This window comes from Melospiza georgiana, chromosome 21 (assembly GCF_028018845.1).
Source record: "Melospiza georgiana isolate bMelGeo1 chromosome 21, bMelGeo1.pri, whole genome shotgun sequence".
NCBI classification, from domain to species: domain Eukaryota; kingdom Metazoa; phylum Chordata; class Aves; order Passeriformes; family Passerellidae; genus Melospiza; species Melospiza georgiana.
In genome coordinates this window covers 4699498-4720649 of record NC_080450.1, presented here as the reverse complement: position 1 = coordinate 4720649, position 21152 = coordinate 4699498, and the positions used below count along the sequence as shown (strand labels likewise).

The 21152-nt window shown below is 45.7% G+C and overlaps 2 protein-coding genes across 3 annotated transcripts; one reads left to right on the top strand and one right to left on the bottom strand.

Annotated features, from left to right (window-relative positions):
• Window positions 1-1380: 1380 nt before the first annotated feature.
• On the bottom strand, window positions 1381-13770 carry TMEM100 (transmembrane protein 100). Of its 2 annotated transcripts, XM_058038759.1 has the most exons (4): window positions 13651-13770; window positions 12597-12676; window positions 9392-9535; window positions 1381-6283 (listed from the first exon to the last, which is right to left on the bottom strand). In XM_058038759.1, the coding sequence occupies exon 4, from the start codon at window positions 6219-6221 to the stop codon at window positions 5817-5819; it is 405 nt and encodes a 134-aa protein (XP_057894742.1). In that variant the 5' UTR covers window positions 6222-6283; window positions 9392-9535; window positions 12597-12676; window positions 13651-13770; the 3' UTR covers window positions 1381-5816. The 2 variants fall into 2 exon arrangements, with proteins under 2 accessions (XP_057894742.1, XP_057894741.1); XM_058038758.1 differs by lacking the exon at window positions 13651-13770 and having other exon boundaries at window positions 12597-12746.
• Window positions 12655-13728, top strand: LOC131092410 (uncharacterized). The gene has a single exon (XM_058039090.1). It carries the CDS (start codon window positions 12655-12657, stop codon window positions 13726-13728), a length of 1074 nt encoding a protein of 357 aa, XP_057895073.1.
• Window positions 13771-21152: the final 7382 nt, after the last annotated feature.

The window sequence follows — 21152 nt, the reverse complement described above, 5'->3', positions numbered from 1 at the left end:
TTTGTCCTTTTTTTACTGCGTGAAGCAGCAGATTCCTCCCTGCAGTGCAGCGAGGGCACAGGGGAGAGAACAAAGAGCAGCAGGCAGTGAGAATGTGACACCATCCCTTCCCACAGCGCTCTGGGCTGCAGCTCTGCTGGCTGGATGTTATTTTAGTGGCTGTGCCTCCCTCCCATGCTGTCCCAGGGCCCGGGAGCAGCAGCTCTGACGCCCGGTGAGCCCGAGGCTTATTCATGTTCAGGAATGGGAGGGTCAGGGCCATCGACACACACCAGCATCCTGCTGCCTATTATTTCCTGCCAGCCCTGGCGTTGCACCAAGCCCTAACATGACAGGTGGATGGAGTTCACAAGGAAATCATGTCATGGGCCAGTTTTCCAGGAAAGCTGTTAACTCTATTCACAAGCCCAGGCCTTCAGATGGAAAGGGAACGTGGCTGAGAAGAGGCGGTGAAGGGCTGCTCTGCTGTTATTGATGGTTTTGTCACAGATTATTCACTGACATCTCTTGCTGCAGCACAGAAATCTTTACCTCTGCACAGTGCCTACACCTTCAAGAGGAGACTGTGGCTGAATGCCTTTTAACTTAAAAAACCATGGGGACACTGCCTCTGCAAATCCCATATGGGCATTCGACATCAGTCAGGCTGCAAAAGATGGTAAAAGAATCTGCTTTTTGCTGAGCTAAATGCTTCCTGGGAAACAGAAAATAAATATGAGGTGAGGATCTAAGACTGATGTTAACCTGGGGACTTAAAATATTTTATAAGGATGAAACTGAGGATAAAGTTCAGGATGTATCAGAAACAAGACTTACATATTTTTAAAGGTCTCAATCAACAAGGCACACTTACTATCTTTCCATTACTCCATGCAGTGTCCAACGACTGCAGTTGTATGTTCTTCTCCTTCTTTCCTCTTTTTCTGTTTTTAAAATGTAGTAATTTTGATATTAGTATAGAAAGCACAGAAGAATAGTTAAGAGGAAAGGCAGTCAATGCAAAAGAAGTATTTTTCAAAATTGCCATGTTTGCTACAAATGCAAATTTTAGGATGCACAGAGTCAGGACAATAGGGCTCCAACTGGCTGCTCACAAGAGGAAGGATTAGGTCCTGTGTCATGTTAATAGTGACATCAACAACCTGAATAAAAGCCAAAAATTCAAGTTGATTTTGCAGTTTAAGACCATTGTTCTCCCACATGGTTTAGCCTGTAAGATTTAGTCTACACACAGATTTCTGCCAGAATTTATAGTTTTCACACCATACAGTGCAGTTCTTGATATGTAATGTACTTCAATATATAAAAGCTCTTCATGACTGGATAATATTTACATTGAAATGTACATTGAAATTTACATTGAAATTTACATTGATATAGCTAAAATGTCATACAAGCTAGAGGCAACAAAGGTATTGGAAATATAAAAGCAAAATTATATCTGTCAATGCTTAAAGGTACTGGTAATATCTATGCAAAATGATGGCTACCAATATTGTTCTGCTCTTCTTATTTTGCAGCCCATTGTAAAAACAAATTAGGTGAAACCTGCTGATAATATGCACCAACTTCCACCTCAGATACCAAAGGAGCAGTAACCCTGAATTTGAGTCTGGATAAGCAAAGCTGGGGCAGGAACACGGGATATTCCAGAGGGTTTGTTCCTGGCCTGACTCTTCCGGATGCTGATGAGCCTCTCAGGCCTCTCTCCGTCCCTCACTCCGAGCTGGTTCCTGTTCTCTGCAGTAACACTGCACATTTGGTGTTTGGTAACAGGAGCTCTCCCAAGTGTCCATGGCAGAGAAACTTAATTCTTGACACAAGTCCATGAAACTAACCTTTCTTTCTCTCTTTCTCTCTCTCTCTCTTTTTTTTTTTTTTTTTTTTTAACCTGGAAAATTATGGTATTAGAGCCAGAGTCATGTACAAAACACAACACGTGAAATGACTGGGGAATCGCAAATTGGGCGTTTTGACTTGAACAAAATCTAAGCATTGTCATACCAATCTGATTATTATTTTAAAATACTGTCCCAGGCTATAACTGTCTTTGTGTACAATAGCAATACAGGGTGTAGTTACAGACACAATTTCCTGTGCTTAGGGTTTGCAATTATTATTTAAGATCACTGTAACATTTGCCCGGAGCACAGCGCAATTCCTCTATTAGATAATTTTCTATCCTTGTGAGGCCAGTTTTGCTTGTGCAGTGCTGCCAGGGCTTTCAGGAAGGGATAGACAAGCAATTGTGACAATAAAATTTGCACCAGCTCCCACCCAGCCTCTCCCAGAACTGAAACACCATTTGTGGCATTCAAAGCCTTTTCACACCAGAAGGGAAGGTGTTTCTGAGCTGGAAAGTCACTTTGATCTCCACAGGGTTGCATCCTTCTGCTTCTCAGATTCCCATGAGAAACACCAAGCAGCAATCGTGGAGTTCCAGTTGGCTCTGCATCAAAGACTTGGTGCACTGCAGCACCCAGCACCCAGGCAGGAAACTCCAAATCAATCCAGATTAGGTCATGGGGCTCAAAATTTGAAGCAGAAATTTTGGTTGGGCTTTAAGGGCTGAAAAGGATGTGTTGTTCCTGGGTGTGTAGAGAGAGAGAGAGAGAGAGAGGATAATAATGAAAATATCTAAAATAAATAGATTTGCAAGAAGAAAAAAGCATAGACTGTGAGACATGGGTAGGATGTCATTGCTGGTCAGTCAGAAGAGATGATGCTACTGCTTCGGACTGGCCCAAAATCAATGCAAATAAATCATGGGGGAAAAGTCAGTTCCTAAGGCCATGTGAACACCTAGTGATGAAAGCTTTGAAAACACCTTTAACAGCCTAAAACTCTCTGCCTGAACTGCTCACAACCTCTGCTTTGCTCCTGCAGGACACCAGGATCGGGTGCTGGGATTCTCCCACATAAAATTACTGTTTTGCTCCTCTGAACGAAGGACAAACAAGCCTGACTGTGCACAGCCTTTCATTTGCTTCTTGGGATGAAGATGCTTGTGCATGTACCTGATCTCTAAAGGACACAGACGATGCTGCTGAGCTCAGCAGCCCCTCTCACCCAGGGGCCTCCCAGCCTGTCCAGTTGGGTGGTGCTCAGGGGAGCACGGTGTGCCTGAAGCTTTCCTGTGCCAGGGTCACATCCAGGGTCACTGCAGTGTGTCTGTCCCTGCACATAGGCTGGGTAATGCCCAGGTGCCCACAATTAGGAAGGCAGAGGGTGATCCAGGAATTCTGCTGTGTCCTTGCCTATGCACTGCAAAAGTCAAAGAGAGCAGAGATAAGGAAAGGGAAATCATCTCTAGCAGCAGCAGAGCAATTCTTACTCACTCCTATTTACCCTTCCTGAAAAAAAACTGCTCCAAATCCCCCATCATCTCCTTTCCACTGAGTTTGGCTTTTCTTTTTTGACTTGGAGCTGAGCCTCACCTTGTACCTGTACCTTCCTTTCACAGCAAGCTCAGCTGTATCACAGTGATGGCCAAAGGAGGACCCATGGGTGGGAAAGGCTTCTGGAGAGGGCAGTGGGCAGCTCCTGCTCTGGGCTCAGCCTAGGGAGCCAAGCTGCCACACACTTAATGGAAATCACTGCATCTCTGCAGCCCCTGCAGTTCTCTCCTCAGCAGCCCCCGAAATTCCACTGACGAAAAAAGAAATGGGGAGGGGAGAGAAGGAGTCAGAAAAACTATTGTGTTCCCAGGGAGGGAAAAAGATGAACAGCTCTATTTAGCTTCTCCAGCTTTGCTGATGTCAATCACTTCTCTCATTTTAAACAGGAAAGACACCACTTTAGTCCACCTGTTCCATTATTTATCATGCTATGCGTTTCCCATGAATTGTCACTCATGCAAAACCTGTACATCGTAAGGGGACACCCTAATATTTTTAATGACCTTAAGCAAAGTGATTGACACTAGACACCGGTGTCAGATGTTCTGGTGACGCAACATGTTCTCCTAGCAGCAGGAAAGCTTCCTGCCGTGATTAACTGAGGGCTATGGAAGTGCTAAAATGTGTTGTCAGCTTTCCTCTGATGCAAGTGATTTTATTATAGCGTCTGGTAACCATGGAGTGTGGCAACGCAAATACTGACCCCAAACATCCCCTCCTGCACATATAGCTCACTCTATTTAAAACACAAGGTGCAGCTTGCAAATCCAGGGATAAGTTATGGATGTAACAAGCTTAAAGCATGGAGGGCAGAGGAAATGGTGGCACCTAAGCCAGAATTCCTGGTGGTTTCAGCAGGAGGAGTTTAGGGATCCAGGATGAGGTGCAGAAGGAACCCCCTGCAGCACCCCTTTGGCAGGTGGGCTCTGCAGCAGCATCACCAAAACTGTCCTGGCTGCCAGAGGCTCTGAGGGCACAGAGAGGGCACAGGCCTGTCTCACCTTGGTAGTGGAAAGCAAAAATCACATCCAGCCCTTCTGAGTCTGGAGAAAGTAAGGAGGAAATTAAAAGAGAGGAAAAATAGAAATATGGCTCCATGCAGCCCCTTTGCCTTCTCATACACACCAGGGTGGAAACCTGTGACTCAGCTCAGCACCACTTGTCCTTCAAGAAGGAGAAATCATGTTCTGTTTTGCTTCAATTTGGGACAAGCCTGTCAACAATCCATTAGCTGAGAAAAGTTGGAAGACCTCTACAACACAAGAGTTACAGAATCAACACCTCAGCCACAAGCGGGGGACACCTGGCACCTGCTTTTCATGAAGATTTGTAATCCCAAAGCTCAGTCAGCAAACACTACACATAGCTTTGCTTCCACAAGTTATTATTAATAGTTATGTCTCAAACTGACTGTGACAGTGAGTGTCTGCAGAACTGTCTGCTATGATTTTTCAATAACAGAGCTGTTAATCAAGCTGCAGAGGGTTGGACTATCAAACCAAAGTCCAGAGGCTGCAGAGGTTTCTGTAAGAGATCAGCAGTACATGTGTTCACAGTTATTGTCACAGGGGTTGTTCTACAAAAATAGAAATATAAAGCTGTCAGAATTGAAGATACAAGCTATCTTGATAGCAATAAAGAAATATTTTCTAAAGGTCCAGCAGTGCTGGATATTATTTTAATGAAATTTATTTTTTAATTTTTATAGCAAAATAATCAAAAGTGCTAAACCTGACCACTTAATTTACAAAAATTCTCATGTTTTAAGCTATGATCATACCTTGTTATTTAGGTTAAACAACATAATTACACATTTCTACTGATTTCTATTCAATACTGAAACAAAATCAATATTAGTTGGTTTAAAAAAGGGGGAAAGTACCACAGGTATTGGGAGGGGGAAGTTACATAAAATATAAGAATCAGCTTATTGAGAAAATTGCAATGTGTTCTTATTGCTTTTGGTTTTTTTTTTCAGCTACAGTTTAAGTCCCAGATACTCTGGCCATAAGCTTGTAGTCACTTCAAATGCTATGACTTCTCCCTTGGTCAAATGTCAGTGTTTTAAGGAGACCTCTGGCATTTCAAGTCAAATTATTTTCTCAGTTCCCACACGTTCCCTTTCCAACACGATCAGCATGCTGGAGAATGCAGTTAGGATGGCTGCAGTTATGTGACACAGTTTTCTGTGAAGGAAAAATGGGTTTTCCTCTGTCTTGAAAAGAATCACTACCAAGTCTGCAGTAAGAAATATATTGAGAGCATTTGCAGAGTTGTTACAAGTATTTCTCAATCCGTTCCATTTTCATTTCAGTTCGTTTCCACAGTTAAATTAAAACCTGCAATCTCTCCTACTGATAAATAGCCAAGTTGACTTACAAAGGTTCTGCCTTCTGCCCAGCCTTCTCCTGGCTGCCTTTAGCCAAACAAGGTTCGCTGGTTCGCCACGAGCGCCGTCTGGCTCTCCCGCCTCTTTGCCTTCTTCTTGTGCTGCCTGATCTTCCAGCATACGGCGCTGGAAGCCAGCAGAACGAGTCCCGAGGACAAGAGGACCAGGCCAAAGACGGAGATGATGGAGCCATGGGAGTTGAAGATGTAGGCCACGGCGGTGACCACGGTGCCGGCGATGAGGATGACCACGCCGAAGGGAATGGTGCAGCGGTAGCAGGAGAGCTCGGCTCCCCCCGTGGCTGCCGTCAGCTGGCACTCGCTGACCAGAGGAATGGTGGTTATCACACAGTCATTGTTGTTGCTCTTCTCTGGGGGTACGGAGTCAGGGAGCTTTGGGGTGCCCAGGATCTCTTTGATAGGCTCGTTTGTCATCTTGACTGTCTTGACTCGGCCCGTTCTTAGGCTAGAGCAGGCTCTGCTGAGCTCGTGCTGCGCTGTGGAGAGAACAGCATGAGTTCAACCAATAATTACCAATTACGTGTAAGACAAATGGGGACACAGAAGTATCCCCTTGGGATCACAAGCAACCAGACATTCAGACCCCACAAGGATTTATGCACAAGATCAACAGTGACACGACTGATTGTGAAGGATCTGAATCACTTCTTGTAGTAGTCAACAATATGTATGTAAGTTCTGGAAATAACAAAGTCACAGACCAAGACAGGCACCAGCATTAAAGTGTTGTGGGCTAAACCCTACATTAAGTTACATCCTGAAGTCAGCAGTTCTGGACATAATTTAGATTTCAATGGCATTACATTTTCTCACAAACAGGTGAAGTTCACACACTGTTTTGATTTTGGCTCACACACTTTTCACAGTTTCTTTATACACCTACACACAATATATTACACAGATTTGCTCCACTGCACATCACAATAACACGGTCAAGTATTAGCCCAGCAAAAACCAGGATGAACAGTGAGCTCTTTCTCAGTGCAAGTGCGACTTAGGGAAAAAATTCGAATGGTCACGACAAGGTGTAGATGTGGGGGGAGTGGGGATGCAAACAGATTCCTGCACTCAGCTCAGCTCAAGGCTAGTGAACCTCCAATATCAATGCCAGACTGACAGCTCGCCATTTACACTGGCTTCATGCAAAAGCAACAGGTCTCTTGTAAATCCCTGAAACCACATCCCTGTTACTGTGGGAGGTAGATTTACCATCATATTCACTCATCTCAGATAGAGCAGGTTGTTTTCCTCCTGTTTCCAGACTGTCAACACACTCTCAGTCCTGAAGGCATGCTCAGTTTGACTGCATCTGCACAGGACACAAACACCTTCTGGCTCTGGGCCCAGGGAATAATCAGAGCCCACCTGCTCAGAGCAAGAGGAGCTCATAGCCCTCCACCACGCCAGAGCTCGGCCTTGTCTCCGGGGCTCTGGGGATGTGGGGTGACTCTGGGGCCTGCAGTGAGCTCTGCCAACACCGAGGCTGCACAGATGTGCTGTCCTGGCCCCAGCTCAGTGCACCCCAACACACACTCCAGAGACTGGGACACTGGGGAGCCACTGGGTACCCCCTGGCTGTCCTGCTGTAGCAGCTCCCAGCACTCCTCCACCACCCTGGCGTGGGCTGTGCCTCTGTTGCTCTCATGAGCAGCACGATATGCAGCTCAGAGAACAAGGAAGAGCGTTGGCAGTGCAGTAATGCTTTTATCACTTTTATCACCTTCACATCTGTGACTAGGAAGTTAATTGCCAGATACTAGTATTCTCCTTTTCCTTTCCCACCACTCCACCCTTGTTGCTAAGATATATTTGCTCATTGTGGAGAGCCCTTGGTTTTAGGTCTCAGTACCTCCTATAACTGACTGTGGGTTTTACTAGAAAGAGGATTTCACTCTTTTAAAAAAGAACACAAGCACAAACAGGCTAAATGCTGGATATTGAGTGTTTGCATAGAAAGTCCCCTTGAACCCTAAAGAGAGAAGAAAAGCCCAGATCTGGTTTGCTAAAGCTTTTGTTGTACTGCTCTGGGAAGAGTGCTCAGCTCCCTGTTGTATCTGCTGTGCAGAGCTGCCTGTGGGCTCAGCCCTGCCAGAGGAGCCTGTCCTTGCTGGGCACACGCAACACACCCAAGCACACACAGCGACAGCCCAAGAGGCATCAGCACACACTGAAACACTCTGATCACCAGGAAAGACTTTTATACTGTGAGGGCAACTGAGCACTGGAACCTAGTGAAGTTTTGGAGCCTACCCTCGAGGTAATCCAAAGCCATCTGCACAGTCAGCATTGCCTAGGAGCAATAGGGGGTCAGACCATATGACCCCCAGAAGTCTCTTCTAACCACGACCATTCAATGATTCTGCCTGTTTCTGTGAGAGCACTCGGTATCTCCAAGGTTATATCTGTATCTCCAGTGTTATATCTGTGCTGACACCTCAGATATCCTAAATTCTCCTAGGTTCGGTAGCTGTGTTCTTTGAGTCACAATTCATGGTTAAATGCCTTTTAAATCAAACAGAAAGAGCCCAGGAAAGCCATGGGTTTGCTCTTGAGTGTCATTAATCTGTTCCCATGTGGATCTGACCCCAAGTTCCGCATTTCCAATAATGATTGACACAGCAGAGAGACGTACACTGGTGCCATTATGTTGCTGCACTGCTTATCCATAAAACATTACAGAAGTTCAGCATAACATAAGAATGTGGTCCCTAAATGTCACCTTTTTTTAATATTATCATTCAATTAATATAACATTTTATTACCAAATTTGAGAGAGAAAAAATTTAAATATTTTGCATATAAAAGGTCTATTGGCTCAAATACACTGTAATAACTATTCAAAAGTCCAAGAACTCTAACAGTCACTGAATTAGGGAACTGCCAAATAACTTGAAAAAGCCCACAATATGCATTATTATTCTGAAAAATTTTAACCTCTAATCAAAATGTATTTACTCCTGTCTCTAAAGTCCTTGTCCCTCTGCTTCAGCTGCATCTTCAATGAGCATTAAATTCTCCTAGACCTCCTGTACAGAGATTTGTGAAGAAAGGAGATATATTTATACAGTCAAATTTATCAGGAATAAAAAAAATATTTTAACCTATAATAATTAAGTCAATGGCAAAATATCTGTTGATTTCTGAGGAGCACAGTTTTTTTCTGGAGTAGGATGCAAGAAGGCAGGCATTCATACAAAACAAATAAACAACCCCCTACTCAAATACTATTAAATTAAATAAAAAACAGAACCTATTTGAAGTGTGAGCAAAGGTATCTAGCCCTAGAAAAAAGGGCACTGGATCCTCATTGCCAGCAAAGTCACTTCTGACTTAAGCCAACAGGTGATTTGGTTCAAGTTTCAGGGTAAGAAATTTAGGCAAAGACACCCAGCAACACCAGCATCCTCTCACTAATCACACCACAAGTACTATCTTAAGGAGCTGCTTTGAGTTGGAGGAAGAATGTGCTTCTGTGGCAATCTCTGGCTAACCCTGGGTAAAGGGGAGAGAAAAATTTTAGCCGCTAAAAAGGGTAAATTTAGATGTATCAAAACGACATTAAATCCATCAGCATGCACACCTACCAGATCCAGGAGAAATCCATTGTCAAAGAGTGCTGAAGATGTCTTGTGTGCCAATTCAAGGCAGACAGAGCTGCTCGAGTCTTTGAAGCGTCAGATATTGCTGAGTGATGAGCTGGAGGTGCTAATATTTAGCATGGAAGTTTCCTACAAGAAAAGTTGTTGGATATTTATCAGCTTCTTAAGAATAAAAGCCTTGAGTGTAAAGCTTCTGCTGTGGGCTGACTCCTGCTCCTGACCTAACCAAAGCAGGAGATGTTCTCCCTCTGGCTCTCCTGGTGGCCTCTGCCTCTTTTCTTGGAAGCAGCCACCCATTTCTGGCCCAATGGAACGTTTTCCTTTGATGCTGTGACGTCCCAGTGGTGAGTATCATCACCCAGGCATGGATTATGGCTCCACAGAAAGAGCCAGGCAGGAAAAGGCAATGCACAAGAAATATTGTAGATAAAAATCTTATTTAACTTAATTTCTATTGCTCACTTCACCTGTGTGAATAATGACTCAGAATACATGGGAGTTTGTCTCTTCTATGAGTCCAATTTCTTTGAGCAAATCACTCCATCTCCCTGCTCCTCAGACTTCCTAGCTGTGAACTGACTGCGACAACACACCACTAAAAAAACCTGTTAGATCTCTTCCACTATAAGAAAACCTAAGTAACATAATCCCAAAAACTCAGAATAAAAAAAGGCAGAGATTTACACAGTCCAAGAACTCTCTGTAATAAACACAAGTCCACTGTATTTACTATTGTTCATTTCTGTTCCTGGATTTTTAAAAACAAGATTCATAACTTCACGAGGGACAAGGGGGACTCTGCAGCAGGGCAGTGACAACTCTGCAGAGAGCAGAGCAATGGAAATTGTTATCAACTGCAGAAACAGCTGTGAAGTCACCAGGCAGCTGGGTAAAACACACAAAGCAGCAGATCTATGTTGCTAATCTTATTTGACACTCTTTCTAGAAGTGTATGATCACGGGAGATGATTTCAACATGGAAGCAGGAGTCCTAAGTGGGGATGAGAGTAAATTCACGAGAATAAGTTTGTATAACATTAAACTTTGAGGGTTTTTCTGTTTTTAGACCCTGCTAACATTTCACAAACACAAACTTTTACAGGCACAAACTGCTGCTGTTCTCCAGATGATCCTTGGAATAAGCCTGTGACATTGCCAAAGTATATTTAGCTGATTATTGAAGTTAGCTAATAATAAGGAAGTCTACTTGCTTCTCTCATTGATTATATTCTTTTCCACAGGACCTAGAAATTAGTTTAGCTTTCTGAAAAGTTTGGAGGGAATGCAGGAAAAAAAATCCTGACTAGATATATAATCTAGATTTCATTAAAAGAAATGCAGACCTCTGAAATGTGCTTGCAGTCAACTTCTACTTGGATTACAGCAAGGTTACATTTGTTTGAAAGCTCTTCCCAGCACGATTGTGCCCCCTAAGCCACTCTGACAGCATCTTGCTTGAAAAACTAATTTCCTTGTCAGTTATTTATTTGTATTTATCCCAGACTGCACCCAGTTTAAATATTTTTATTTCAAATTAATGTCTTTATAAAAAATTCTCACAGAGCAACTTCTTAGAGTTGAAACTTCTTTCCTTCTCCTTCCCCCTCTCACCACAAAACTGAGAAGCAGAAACACATGAAATCTCTACATGAAGCTTCCAGCGTTTTAACTCGGAATCATTTCAATGTGGTGCTCTCTCAGGAGGCTCCTACATATGGAGTATCTCTGTGCAAGGGCAAAGAGCCACTACAACCCTTTTCTCCTTTTCATATTTTACTTATAACCAGTGGGACACGTTTTGAGTTTTCCGCCTTCAAGCTCTGGACCGGGTTCTCTCTATCATACAACACTTCAGGCACCCTTTTTTGCTTATGTAAAATCCCAAAAAATCATAATGCTCACACTTCACACCATGGCTGTGCATTAAAGCGACTACGGAAAATAGCGTAAGGAGTCCCTCTGTCCCGAGAGGAGAGCCTGAGTTCATTCAGAATTCAACAGACTACAGTAATCCTCAACACAACCCCGCAGCTCTGCCCAGGTGAACGCTCCTGGAAATACACAACCAGAATTTGTTCTTACAGGACTTCGGGACCATGCCCTGAGCTACAGAGGCAGCAGAAGAACGCATTGCCTCCATATCAGCTGCCTCAGGATGCAGCAAGTTTCTCCCACCAAGTTTTTAAGTAAAATCATGAACAGATTTAAACTCTCGCACCTTTTTCGTTTTCCCGGCACAGCCGGGGTGTAGGATGGGAGCCAACCCAACCCCTACACAAACCAACTCCGTTATGCCCCAGTTGCAAAACTTTCGAACGCGCCTGCTGCACGCCACACACACACCTGGGCTAAAATCCTCATGTCCCCGAGCACCTCTGCGAGAGGGCAGAGGGGCGAGCAGGCGGGGAAAGCCCTGTGCCCGTACAGCCCTGCGGAACCGCGGGACACCGACCCGCACCGGGAGCGGCTCCGGCTGCCGAGCCCCCCGATGCTGGAGGCGGGGACAGCCCTGTGCCGGAGCGGAGCCCGAGCAGCCCCGGGGAGCCGGGCACGGCAGCCGGAGCTCCACGGGCACAGGAGCCGGAGCTCCACGGGCACCGGAGCTCCACGGGCATGGGACCCGGAGCTCCACAGGCACAGGAGCCGGAGCTCCACGGGCACTGGGAGCCGGAGCTCCACAGGCACGGGAGCCGGAGCCCCGCAGACGGCGGGACCCCGAGCTCCACGGGCACAGGAGCCGGAGCTCCGCGGGCACCGGAGCCGGCGGGGGCGCGGCCGCGGGGCGTGCGTCTCCGGGGCTGCCAGCGAGGTGAGCCGTGCCAGTCCATGCCACAGACTGGGCCACTGTGCCATAGCATGGGCCACTGTGCCCTAGCACGGGCCAGTGTGCCATAGCACGGGCCACTGTGCCATAGCCTGAGCCAGTGTGCCATAGCACGGGCCAGTGTGCCATAGCATGGGCCAGTGTGCCATAGCATAAGCCAGTGTGCCATAGCATGAGCCAGTGTGCCATAGCATGGGCCAGTGTGCCATAGCCTGAGCCAGTGTGCCATAGCACGGGCCAGTATGCCATAGCATGAGCCAGTGTGCCATAGCACGGGCCAGTGTGCCATAGCATGAGCCAGTGTGCCATAGCACGGGCCAGTGTGCCATAGCGAGCCGTGCCTAGCGAAGCCGAGCCGTGCCTTACCTCCTGGCCGCCGGGCGGGACTGCGGCGGCCACCAGCCCGCAGGCAGCATAAGAGGGGATGCAGCTCGCCGCACAAGGGACTGTAAACAAAGTTCTCGGTGAGAGCGAAACAATTAAGGGACCGGAGCAAATTCAGCGGCGGGAGCTGCGGCGGGCGGGGCGGCAGCGGGACGGTGCCGGGGGCGGGGGGGCCGTGAGGGTGTCCGGGCTGGGCCGGGCAGGGGCCGGGCCTCTCCCTCCGCCCCGCGCCGCTCGCTGCCCGCCTCAGGGATGCGCACGGCGGGGACAGCGCCGGGGGAGGCTCCGCACCGCGCCCTGCCCGCCGCAGTCACACATACGGGCCGGGGGCGCGTCCTGCAGCCCCTCCGCCCTCCCGCAGCCCGCTCTGCCCTCCCACAGCCCCCTATGCCATCCTCCAGCCCCCTGTGTCCTCCCGCAGCCCCCTCTGCCCTCCCGCAGCCCCCTCCGCCCTCCCACACCCCCCTATGCCATCCTCCAGCCCCTCTGCCCTCCCGCAGCCCCCTATGCCATCCTCCAGCCCCTCTGCCCTCCCGCAGCCCCCTCCGCCCTCCCGCAGACCCCTCTGCCCTCCCGCAGCCCCCTCCGCCCTCCCACAGCCCCCTATGCCATCCTCCAGCCCCTCTGCCCTCCCGCAGCCCCCTCCGCCCTCCCGCAGACCCCTCTGCCCTCCCGCAGCCCCCTCCGCCCTCCCACAGCCCCCTATGCCATCCTCCAGCCCCTCTGCCCTCCCGCAGCCCCCTCTGCCCTCCCGCAGCCCCCTCTGCCACCCTCCAGCCCCCTCTGCCATCCTCCAGTCCCCTGTGTCCTCCCGCAGCCCCTTCTTCCCTCCCGCAGCCCGCTCTGCCCTCCCGCAGCCCCCTATGCCATCCTCCAGCCCCTCTGCCCTCCCGCAGCCCGCTCTGCCCTCCCGCAGCCCCCCGTGCCATCCCGCAGCCCGTTGTTCTCTCCAGCCCCCCGTGCCCTCCCGCACTCCCAGCCCCGTGCCGGGTGTCAGGCACATCCCGGCTGCAGCAGCGCGGGTCAGGCTCCGTACCTGTCCTGTCCTGTCCTGCGCTCGCTGGTGCCCGTGCTGGGTCACTTGGAAGCACAGTCCCTGCCAAAATCCAGATGAACCCCTAGCTCAGGAAGTAAAGGAGGAGGAATATAGCTCCGGGTGGCATTCTTAAAGGATAAAGTTTTATGTATCATTTAGAAATATTTTAACTGGCTTTTCTAAGCTTTGATTACTCATTTTTGCAGCGCATGAAATACTACAGGGGTTTGGAGAGGGTAGGTGTGGGTGTGTGTTAATTTTTTACCATGATTTCTGTTACTTCAGACAAAAAGCAGACGAATTATGCTTTTAAGTCTTGTAAACGGACATATTTGAATTTTGTGGTTAAGCTCAACCAAAGTTCATATTTAAAAGGCACTATTTTATCAATGATTGATAAAAGAACAGTGCACCAGATGTATTTAATCAGCCACTCTGTCTCTGAAAGCATGCATGTACTTTTGACTCCCAGGGTGAAATCCTGACCTCACAGAAATTAATGGCAAAACTTCCACCAACTTCACAGGGGCCAGGATTCCGTCCTGTGTGTTGTTAAGAACTGCCCAGTGATGGAGACCCTGCCAAGGGTTCATCTCCTCCAGACAAATCAACCAGGTTCTGGAAAAGCTCCACAACTTTCTGCAAGAAACTGTCATTCCCCCCTCCCCGACTTGCTGCTGCTCCTGTCAAACACATCAGCATTTGAGCAGCAATGACAAAGAAACTGGATCTGAGGGGAACTCCATTAGGCAGGATCTCCTGACCATTGTCTGCTCCTTCCCAGTGCAGGCAGCCATGTCTGTAATATCTTTATTAGATTTCACAAGTTCCACCTCAAAAAGAACCAGGTTTCCCACTCCTCCTGTTGGAGACTACCAGCCTTATTATTTTGGTATCTAGGAACCTTGTTTTTAGCTGAGTGGGTTCATAGACAATTATACACGGGCAAGTAAATGTTTGGCTGAAGCAGCTACTCCCTCTTTTGGCAATTAATCCTCTAATGCCCTAAGAGGGAGAAATTAAACTCTCTCAGGCTTGTTTTCAATCATTTTTTTAGATGTTTTACCAGCTTCTTCCACAGAAGTGCAAGTATTTTTTTTTCCTGGTCTACTAGAAATACTAACATTTCATAATTTTCTTCTGATTGTTCAGGATGTCTGGTTTGTTTTCTCCAGTATCAGTTTCATTTTTCACTTTATATCAGAAATTCTTGCTGTTTGCACATGTGTGCATGACCTAAATTTCACCCCATTCTTTTGTTACATCAGTTCCTCTCTAGTCCTTCCAGTCTCGTATTTGGTTGTCCTCTGTTGACAGAGAGCCTCCCTCTCAGGCTTACACCATCCACAGCTCCACTAGTACATTCTTATTTTTTCATGCCAACTCCATTACTGAAAGTCTTACATAAAATACTGAAAGTTTTACATAAGATATCTCATGAAACTGATTTTTTAAGGAGCTATTCTAGTACACATAAACAAGCACCGAAGCTGGGCTTAGAATTCATGTTTCTGTTCAAATAAATGCCCTAACAACAGGCAAAAAAAGTCACACACTCTGCTAGACCTCATGCAATTCTTATTTCTTGCTGTGAAGCATAAAAGCTGCAATAGAAAGCGATGGGAATGAGGGAATGGCTGAGAGAGCAGTGTGCTCTCCCCTAGAAGGATGGCTTTGTAGCACTCAGGCACTGAAGGGTTCAAAACAACTTGAGCACCAGCCCTCTGGCCTTTTCATAAAGAGGGATCACTGACAACCTCTGTCTTTTAAGGTCCTGCTGTGTTCTGAGCACGGCTCTCCAAGGATGTAAGGAAAGAAGGACCAGACACACCCGGGGCAGCACGTTCGGCACCTGGAGAAATTCAGTGCAAACGGCTGAGGAGACTTCAGGGCTGAGCAGCAGCTGCACAGAGGGGTTACAGGTTCACAGTTTTGGACTGCCACGCTTCAGTGATACATAGCTCCCCTTCAGGACCTGCCCTAAATGACAAAATCTCCTCCAGGGGCCCAAACACAGCTGCTTAGAGGGAAGCGCAGCCCCAAAGCTGGGCTGATAAGCAAGAGGCGTGTGTGATTCTGGAGCTCTGAGAGAGCAGTTTGGCTCCTAAATTGAGCAACGCTGTTGCTCTGCTGACTGAAACACACTTGCAGTACTTCATGGCTTCCTTTGAGTTTCTAACTAAGTCTCCTGGGCCTTAACAGCACAGCAAACAGTGACTCACTGATCTGCCAAAGTACAACCATTGTGGGCTCCCTATTCCCTTAGTTTTTCTTACCTTTTCCCTAACCCGCCACTGAATTTTCCTTTTATTTTATCCCTAAGCCCACACAGGGACACAACACATCAGTTTACTGCATTTTGTGAAACTTTCAGAAAGTGCCCTTTCAATGTGTTCAATATATATTATAAATTGTCCTTACCATGCCATGCAGTGTATGAGTTTTGTAATGAGGAATGGAGTCCAAAAACAGCCCAAAGCCAGAGAAGCAAATAATTTCTCATAAAATGCTGTAGCTCCCCTCTCCTGAACACAGTTTACCCCCCAGTTGGTTGATAGCTGTGCAAACCAGCCACTCTGTGGGTAATCAGGCTCATGAAATGGATGTGCTTATAACGACTGTGAGAAACCTCTCTGGTGGCTGGGAATATGGAAAGGAATTTTCTTTGAACTCCATTAGATCCTACTTGTGCTTTGGTCAACATCAGTTATCCTGCTGTGCATGTGAACTTTGTTATTGCCTTGCTTGACTTTCACTTAATCTTCCTGCAGCGCAGAAGAAGACAGGATATCTGGAACTGAAAACAATTATTCTTATCTCCTACTGCTTTCATAATTACACCAAGTTCCCATTTGAAGAGCTGCATTCCTTGTGTGGACATGTGCTTTTAATTAGCAGAGGGATGCATCACACCACCAGAAGCCAATTCCTCAACCTTGCATAAGTTGGTTACAGAACCTCTGGATCCTTGGCCAGACCTCTGGATCTGTGGCAGCTTTCTGGCCAGGCTGGGGGAAGCGTGGGATCAAACTCCAGGCACTGTAATTCCACCATAACCAGGATTTTTATTAGAGACTATTGCAGTAGCACGCAGCAGATTCAGCTGAGAGTCAAGTTCAAAATAGGAATTATTTCTTTTCTTGGTTTTCCACCTGCACTGAGTCACCCAAAGAATTTACAGGGCTCTAAGACATGAAGGGAAATGCAGACAAAAAGCTGAAAAAGTGACTAAAAAGTGACTAAAAAGTTAGTGGATAGAGTCAAGAGACACTTTATTTCATTTGTTTCCCTTCTCAGTAGGTAGGGTATAAAGAGCATACACTGTTCCCTCTGCAAATGGTCTGTCTAATGAACATGGAGCATTTCAGCCAGATTTTATTGACTCTCCAACAAAAGAAAGAAAGTTATGAGTTCTAAAGTAAGCTATACAGGCCGATGGCTGCATTGCTTCCTGGCTGATGAGTCTTTGTGTGTCCTACTTCACTACAATCCTTAGGACTACATTTATACACAAGATCTATCTAAAATACTGCACAAAGTTAAAATACACAGCTTTTCTCTTACATAACAGATGACTGCTGTGAAATTTACAGTAAGTCAAGTGTCTGACCTAAAGGGCAGTTAAAAAAAGAAAAAGAAAAGAAAAGAAAAAAAAGAATAATTGCAGTAAGACCAAATTAAGTTCTTACTGTTCCCACAAAAGAGAGCTTCTCATATATGTCATCTGCTTCAGCATCACCTGCTTAGGGAAGTTTAGAAGTATTTCTACATCCATGTAAACAAGTTAAGAAAGTAGAGGGTGTGGTAGTGATAACTATTTACCAAACCAAGTGAAGATCTAAACAGGCTGTCTTATCTTTTGAATGAGTCATTTTAGGTCATGCAGGTAATGGTGAAATCCCTTCCTTCCTACAGTGAATTTTAAAATTACCCCTCTTTGCTCAGGACCAGGTAAATACATTGAACCTCTTTATCTCCAGTTTATTTGCACTGGGAGTGCATTACTTTCCAGAGAAACTGTGGCTACAAGATGGAAATCAAAGGCAAATATGGCCAAATGAAGGAGATGGGTTCTGACACCAGAAGTCCAGCACAATAAACCATCTACCAAAGGTAAAAAATACATCATATCAGAAGGCAGAACAACTGCAGAACGCCAGTTACCCTCTAAATCCTCTTCTATTTGGGTGGAACTGTTGAAACTAGATACTCCATACAGAAACAGTCATAGTTTGGGGTTAAATTCAAGACTATGAAGAAGGCCATTATAAACCAGTATTTAATAGCCACTTATGTCAGCTCAAGCAGTGCATGTTTTGTGCTATTTCTCTGAAAAAAATCACCCTAGCTGACCCTCCCTGCCTAAGTACTTAGGAATAAAAACATAAATATAAAAATAAATAAACATATATAAACATATACAGAACACATAAAATATATAAAGGTTTTGATGTAGCAGACAGACTATATTTTCTGTGTACTCTAAAAATGTTGAAAAACCAGATTTCCCTTTGACTCATACAAGAGAGGAGAATATAGACTGCCTTACACATGCGTGGCTGAGATGGGAGATGCTGTTGTTACTTCTCAGCTTTTTGGATGAAGAATCATCTTCTTGAATCTGTAAAAGTCATGAAACAATTTGTGAGAAAGGCTTTTACATGATGCAGTCAATAAAGAACAGCAGGAGAAGCTTATAATTGCCTTGGCTGTGTATACTAGAAATGCAAATGTACAAATTGTATAAATGGTAGGGCAGGACTACTCAGCAGCTTTGCAAAGTTTTTGGAATTACAGTAGTATATAAATGTCTGCACAGCAGTTGAATTCATCAAAATCCCACATCTTTAGTTCATCTCCAAGAATTTTTCAAAGTGCACCAGTGCCACACAGAGACAGATAGAGGAAAACACAATATAGCTGGGAACATTCTCCCTCATATGGATGTCCATATCTAAAACAAACACTGAAAATCACCTGGGGCCTGAAAACATCAATCTATGTTGATTGCTGGTTTCAATTCTGGCCAATATGATTTTCTGATGTAGGAGTTGTCCAGTTTCCTGGTTTTGTTCCATGCCACAGAATTCATTGGATTACCCAGCACTGATTTCAGTAACAGAAAGGTTAGGTGTTAGCAGGGAATTCATACAGATTTATTTCCATTCTAAAAAACAGGTGGAAGATTTAGGTATATTAATGCCACTGATAGCCGAAATTGGCAAGTTGCCTTGAGGTACATTTCCCACTCAGAGCAGCAGCAGCTAAATAGAATAACAAAATCACAGAATGGTTTGGGTTGGAAGGATCCTTAATGATCATCTCATCTCATTCCAACCCTTTGCCATGGGCAGGGACGCCTTCTACTAGACCAGGTGCTAAAAGCCCAGTCCAACCTGTCCTTAAACACCACCAGGGACAAAAGCTAAACCTTCCCATTCCAGAAAGCCTGGCTGAAACCAGGTCTGCTAACTACAACACCACAGGGTAACTAACCTGAAGCCTGAGATCCACCAAGTATGTAGAACAAGTTATGGGCACTTCTGAAAGTCCCCCTCATTGCCCCAGAACAGTAACCCTCTATTTTCCCTTCAGTGGTATTTGGGTCCCTGGTCCATGTGTGGGACTGGACTTTGCTGTGTCCAGGCTGCCTTTGGGTTCATGTTCCCAGCACAGCTGCTGCCCACAGTGCTGGGGCAGAGCAGCAGAAAATCAGTCCTGAACTCATCCAGCCCACAGCCACTACCCAGCAGGGAAGATTCTAAAGGACTCGGGCCCAAACTTCAGCTTCTATCCCTAAGCTAAGGGCAATACATGGAAATACAAGGGATAAATAATAACACTTACGTAAACATACATGAAAACAGAAAATAAACTCTCAGAACAGCTTGTGCTTTCTTAGTAATCACCACTCCTTATTTACCAAGAAAAAAAGGTCACATAGTAATGCCTTTTTTGAAAGCTTTTGTCCCTAGAGTGACCTTGTGAGATAAATCTATTTTTCCATGAAAGTGCTGGGGAAACAGGGAGTGGTCAGGCAGATGAAGCCAACTTACTGATGCCATGTAGACAACCATATAATGCAAAACATTGACCCTAAAATAATAGGCAACATGGAGCTGTGATCACTTCAGTCCTTTTGCACAAACAAGGAGATCAGGTAATCTCACAGGCATGTGCCCTTGCTGCATGTTAATGATCAGTTCTTGACTCACAACTCCTTTTTCATAGTGGGCCAAAGTCACCTCTGTGCAAACAAGAGCCACAAGCTCTTTCAGTTTCACTGAGCCCTGTTTCAGAGAAAGAATAGGACTTAGAAGTGAGTCAGCAATCTGATAAAAGCTTTGCAAAAGTAAAGAAATATTTCTGCAAGAAAAAAGAAAAACTAAATTATTCTCACCTCCAGGCCATTGCCTCAAATTCCATTTTAAAGACCAGCTCCTCAGCTGGGTGGGCAGCACAGCTTCACTCAAGTCAACTTAGCCAAGAAATTACTCATAAGGGATGAGCCATAAGAAATGAATTCCCTTGATATCTGGAGAACCAACTGGGCTCACTGAGAGCATGCCATTTTAAGTAATGTTTAAAGAAAAAAAAAAGCAAAACAAAACAAAAGTAAGCCAAAATATTTATACCTATTATGTAAATATGAGTAATAATAATACACATAAGTTTACTACAAAAAATAAAAGAACTGAAATGTTTGCCAAGCAGTCTCAGTGGGGAGGTGAGAGCAGGTAAGATATGAGCAGATTTTTATTATCATTACTGACATTATTTTATGAAGATGGTACAGGTCAATTTCTGGCATCAAATTTACATACTGGGAGGAAGTTTGTGAGATGCAATCTTGCCTTCACAAAATGCTCTCTGCAAAAGTTTTCTGGACTGTGCAAGGATGAGGGTCAGCCTGTATGTCCAAACCAGTCAGCCAGAAATCCTCATGCTCTGCTTGCAAACCAATTGACTGGAACTGGAAAGACAGCTAACATAAGTGAACTCTTTGTCAAAGACCTCAGCCACTTGGCAGGGAAGCTAGAAACACTGCATTATTCCAGCCTTGCACAGAGGTTACCACCAAATACATTGGCTGGTGCTGCCAGTCAGTAGGTTTGATGATGTCCCACTGCTCAGAGCTGCTTGTTTTATTCTGAAGACACAGTGTTCAGCAGGAAAATCTCACAGGAATTAGAAGAATAGAGCTGTAATGAAAACAGATTTACAACTCCTAGGAGAAAACCTGCCATAGTCACATTTTGAAGGCATTAATGCTTGGCTGAGTGTGATAGGTGGTGTCACTGCAGAGCCTGAGCAAGATGCAAAATGTGTCCCTGGCAGTGGATTCCTCCTGCCCGGGAGCTCATCCCAGTGCAAGTTTTTTGCCTCTTTCCATCCTGCCTACCCCAGTGCAGCCCAGTTTGCCATGGGCAGAGCCTGCTGCCTTTCCTCCCTGCCAGGCTAGCAGGGCCTCGCTGGGGTGGGCCAGGGCCACCCTCACCTGC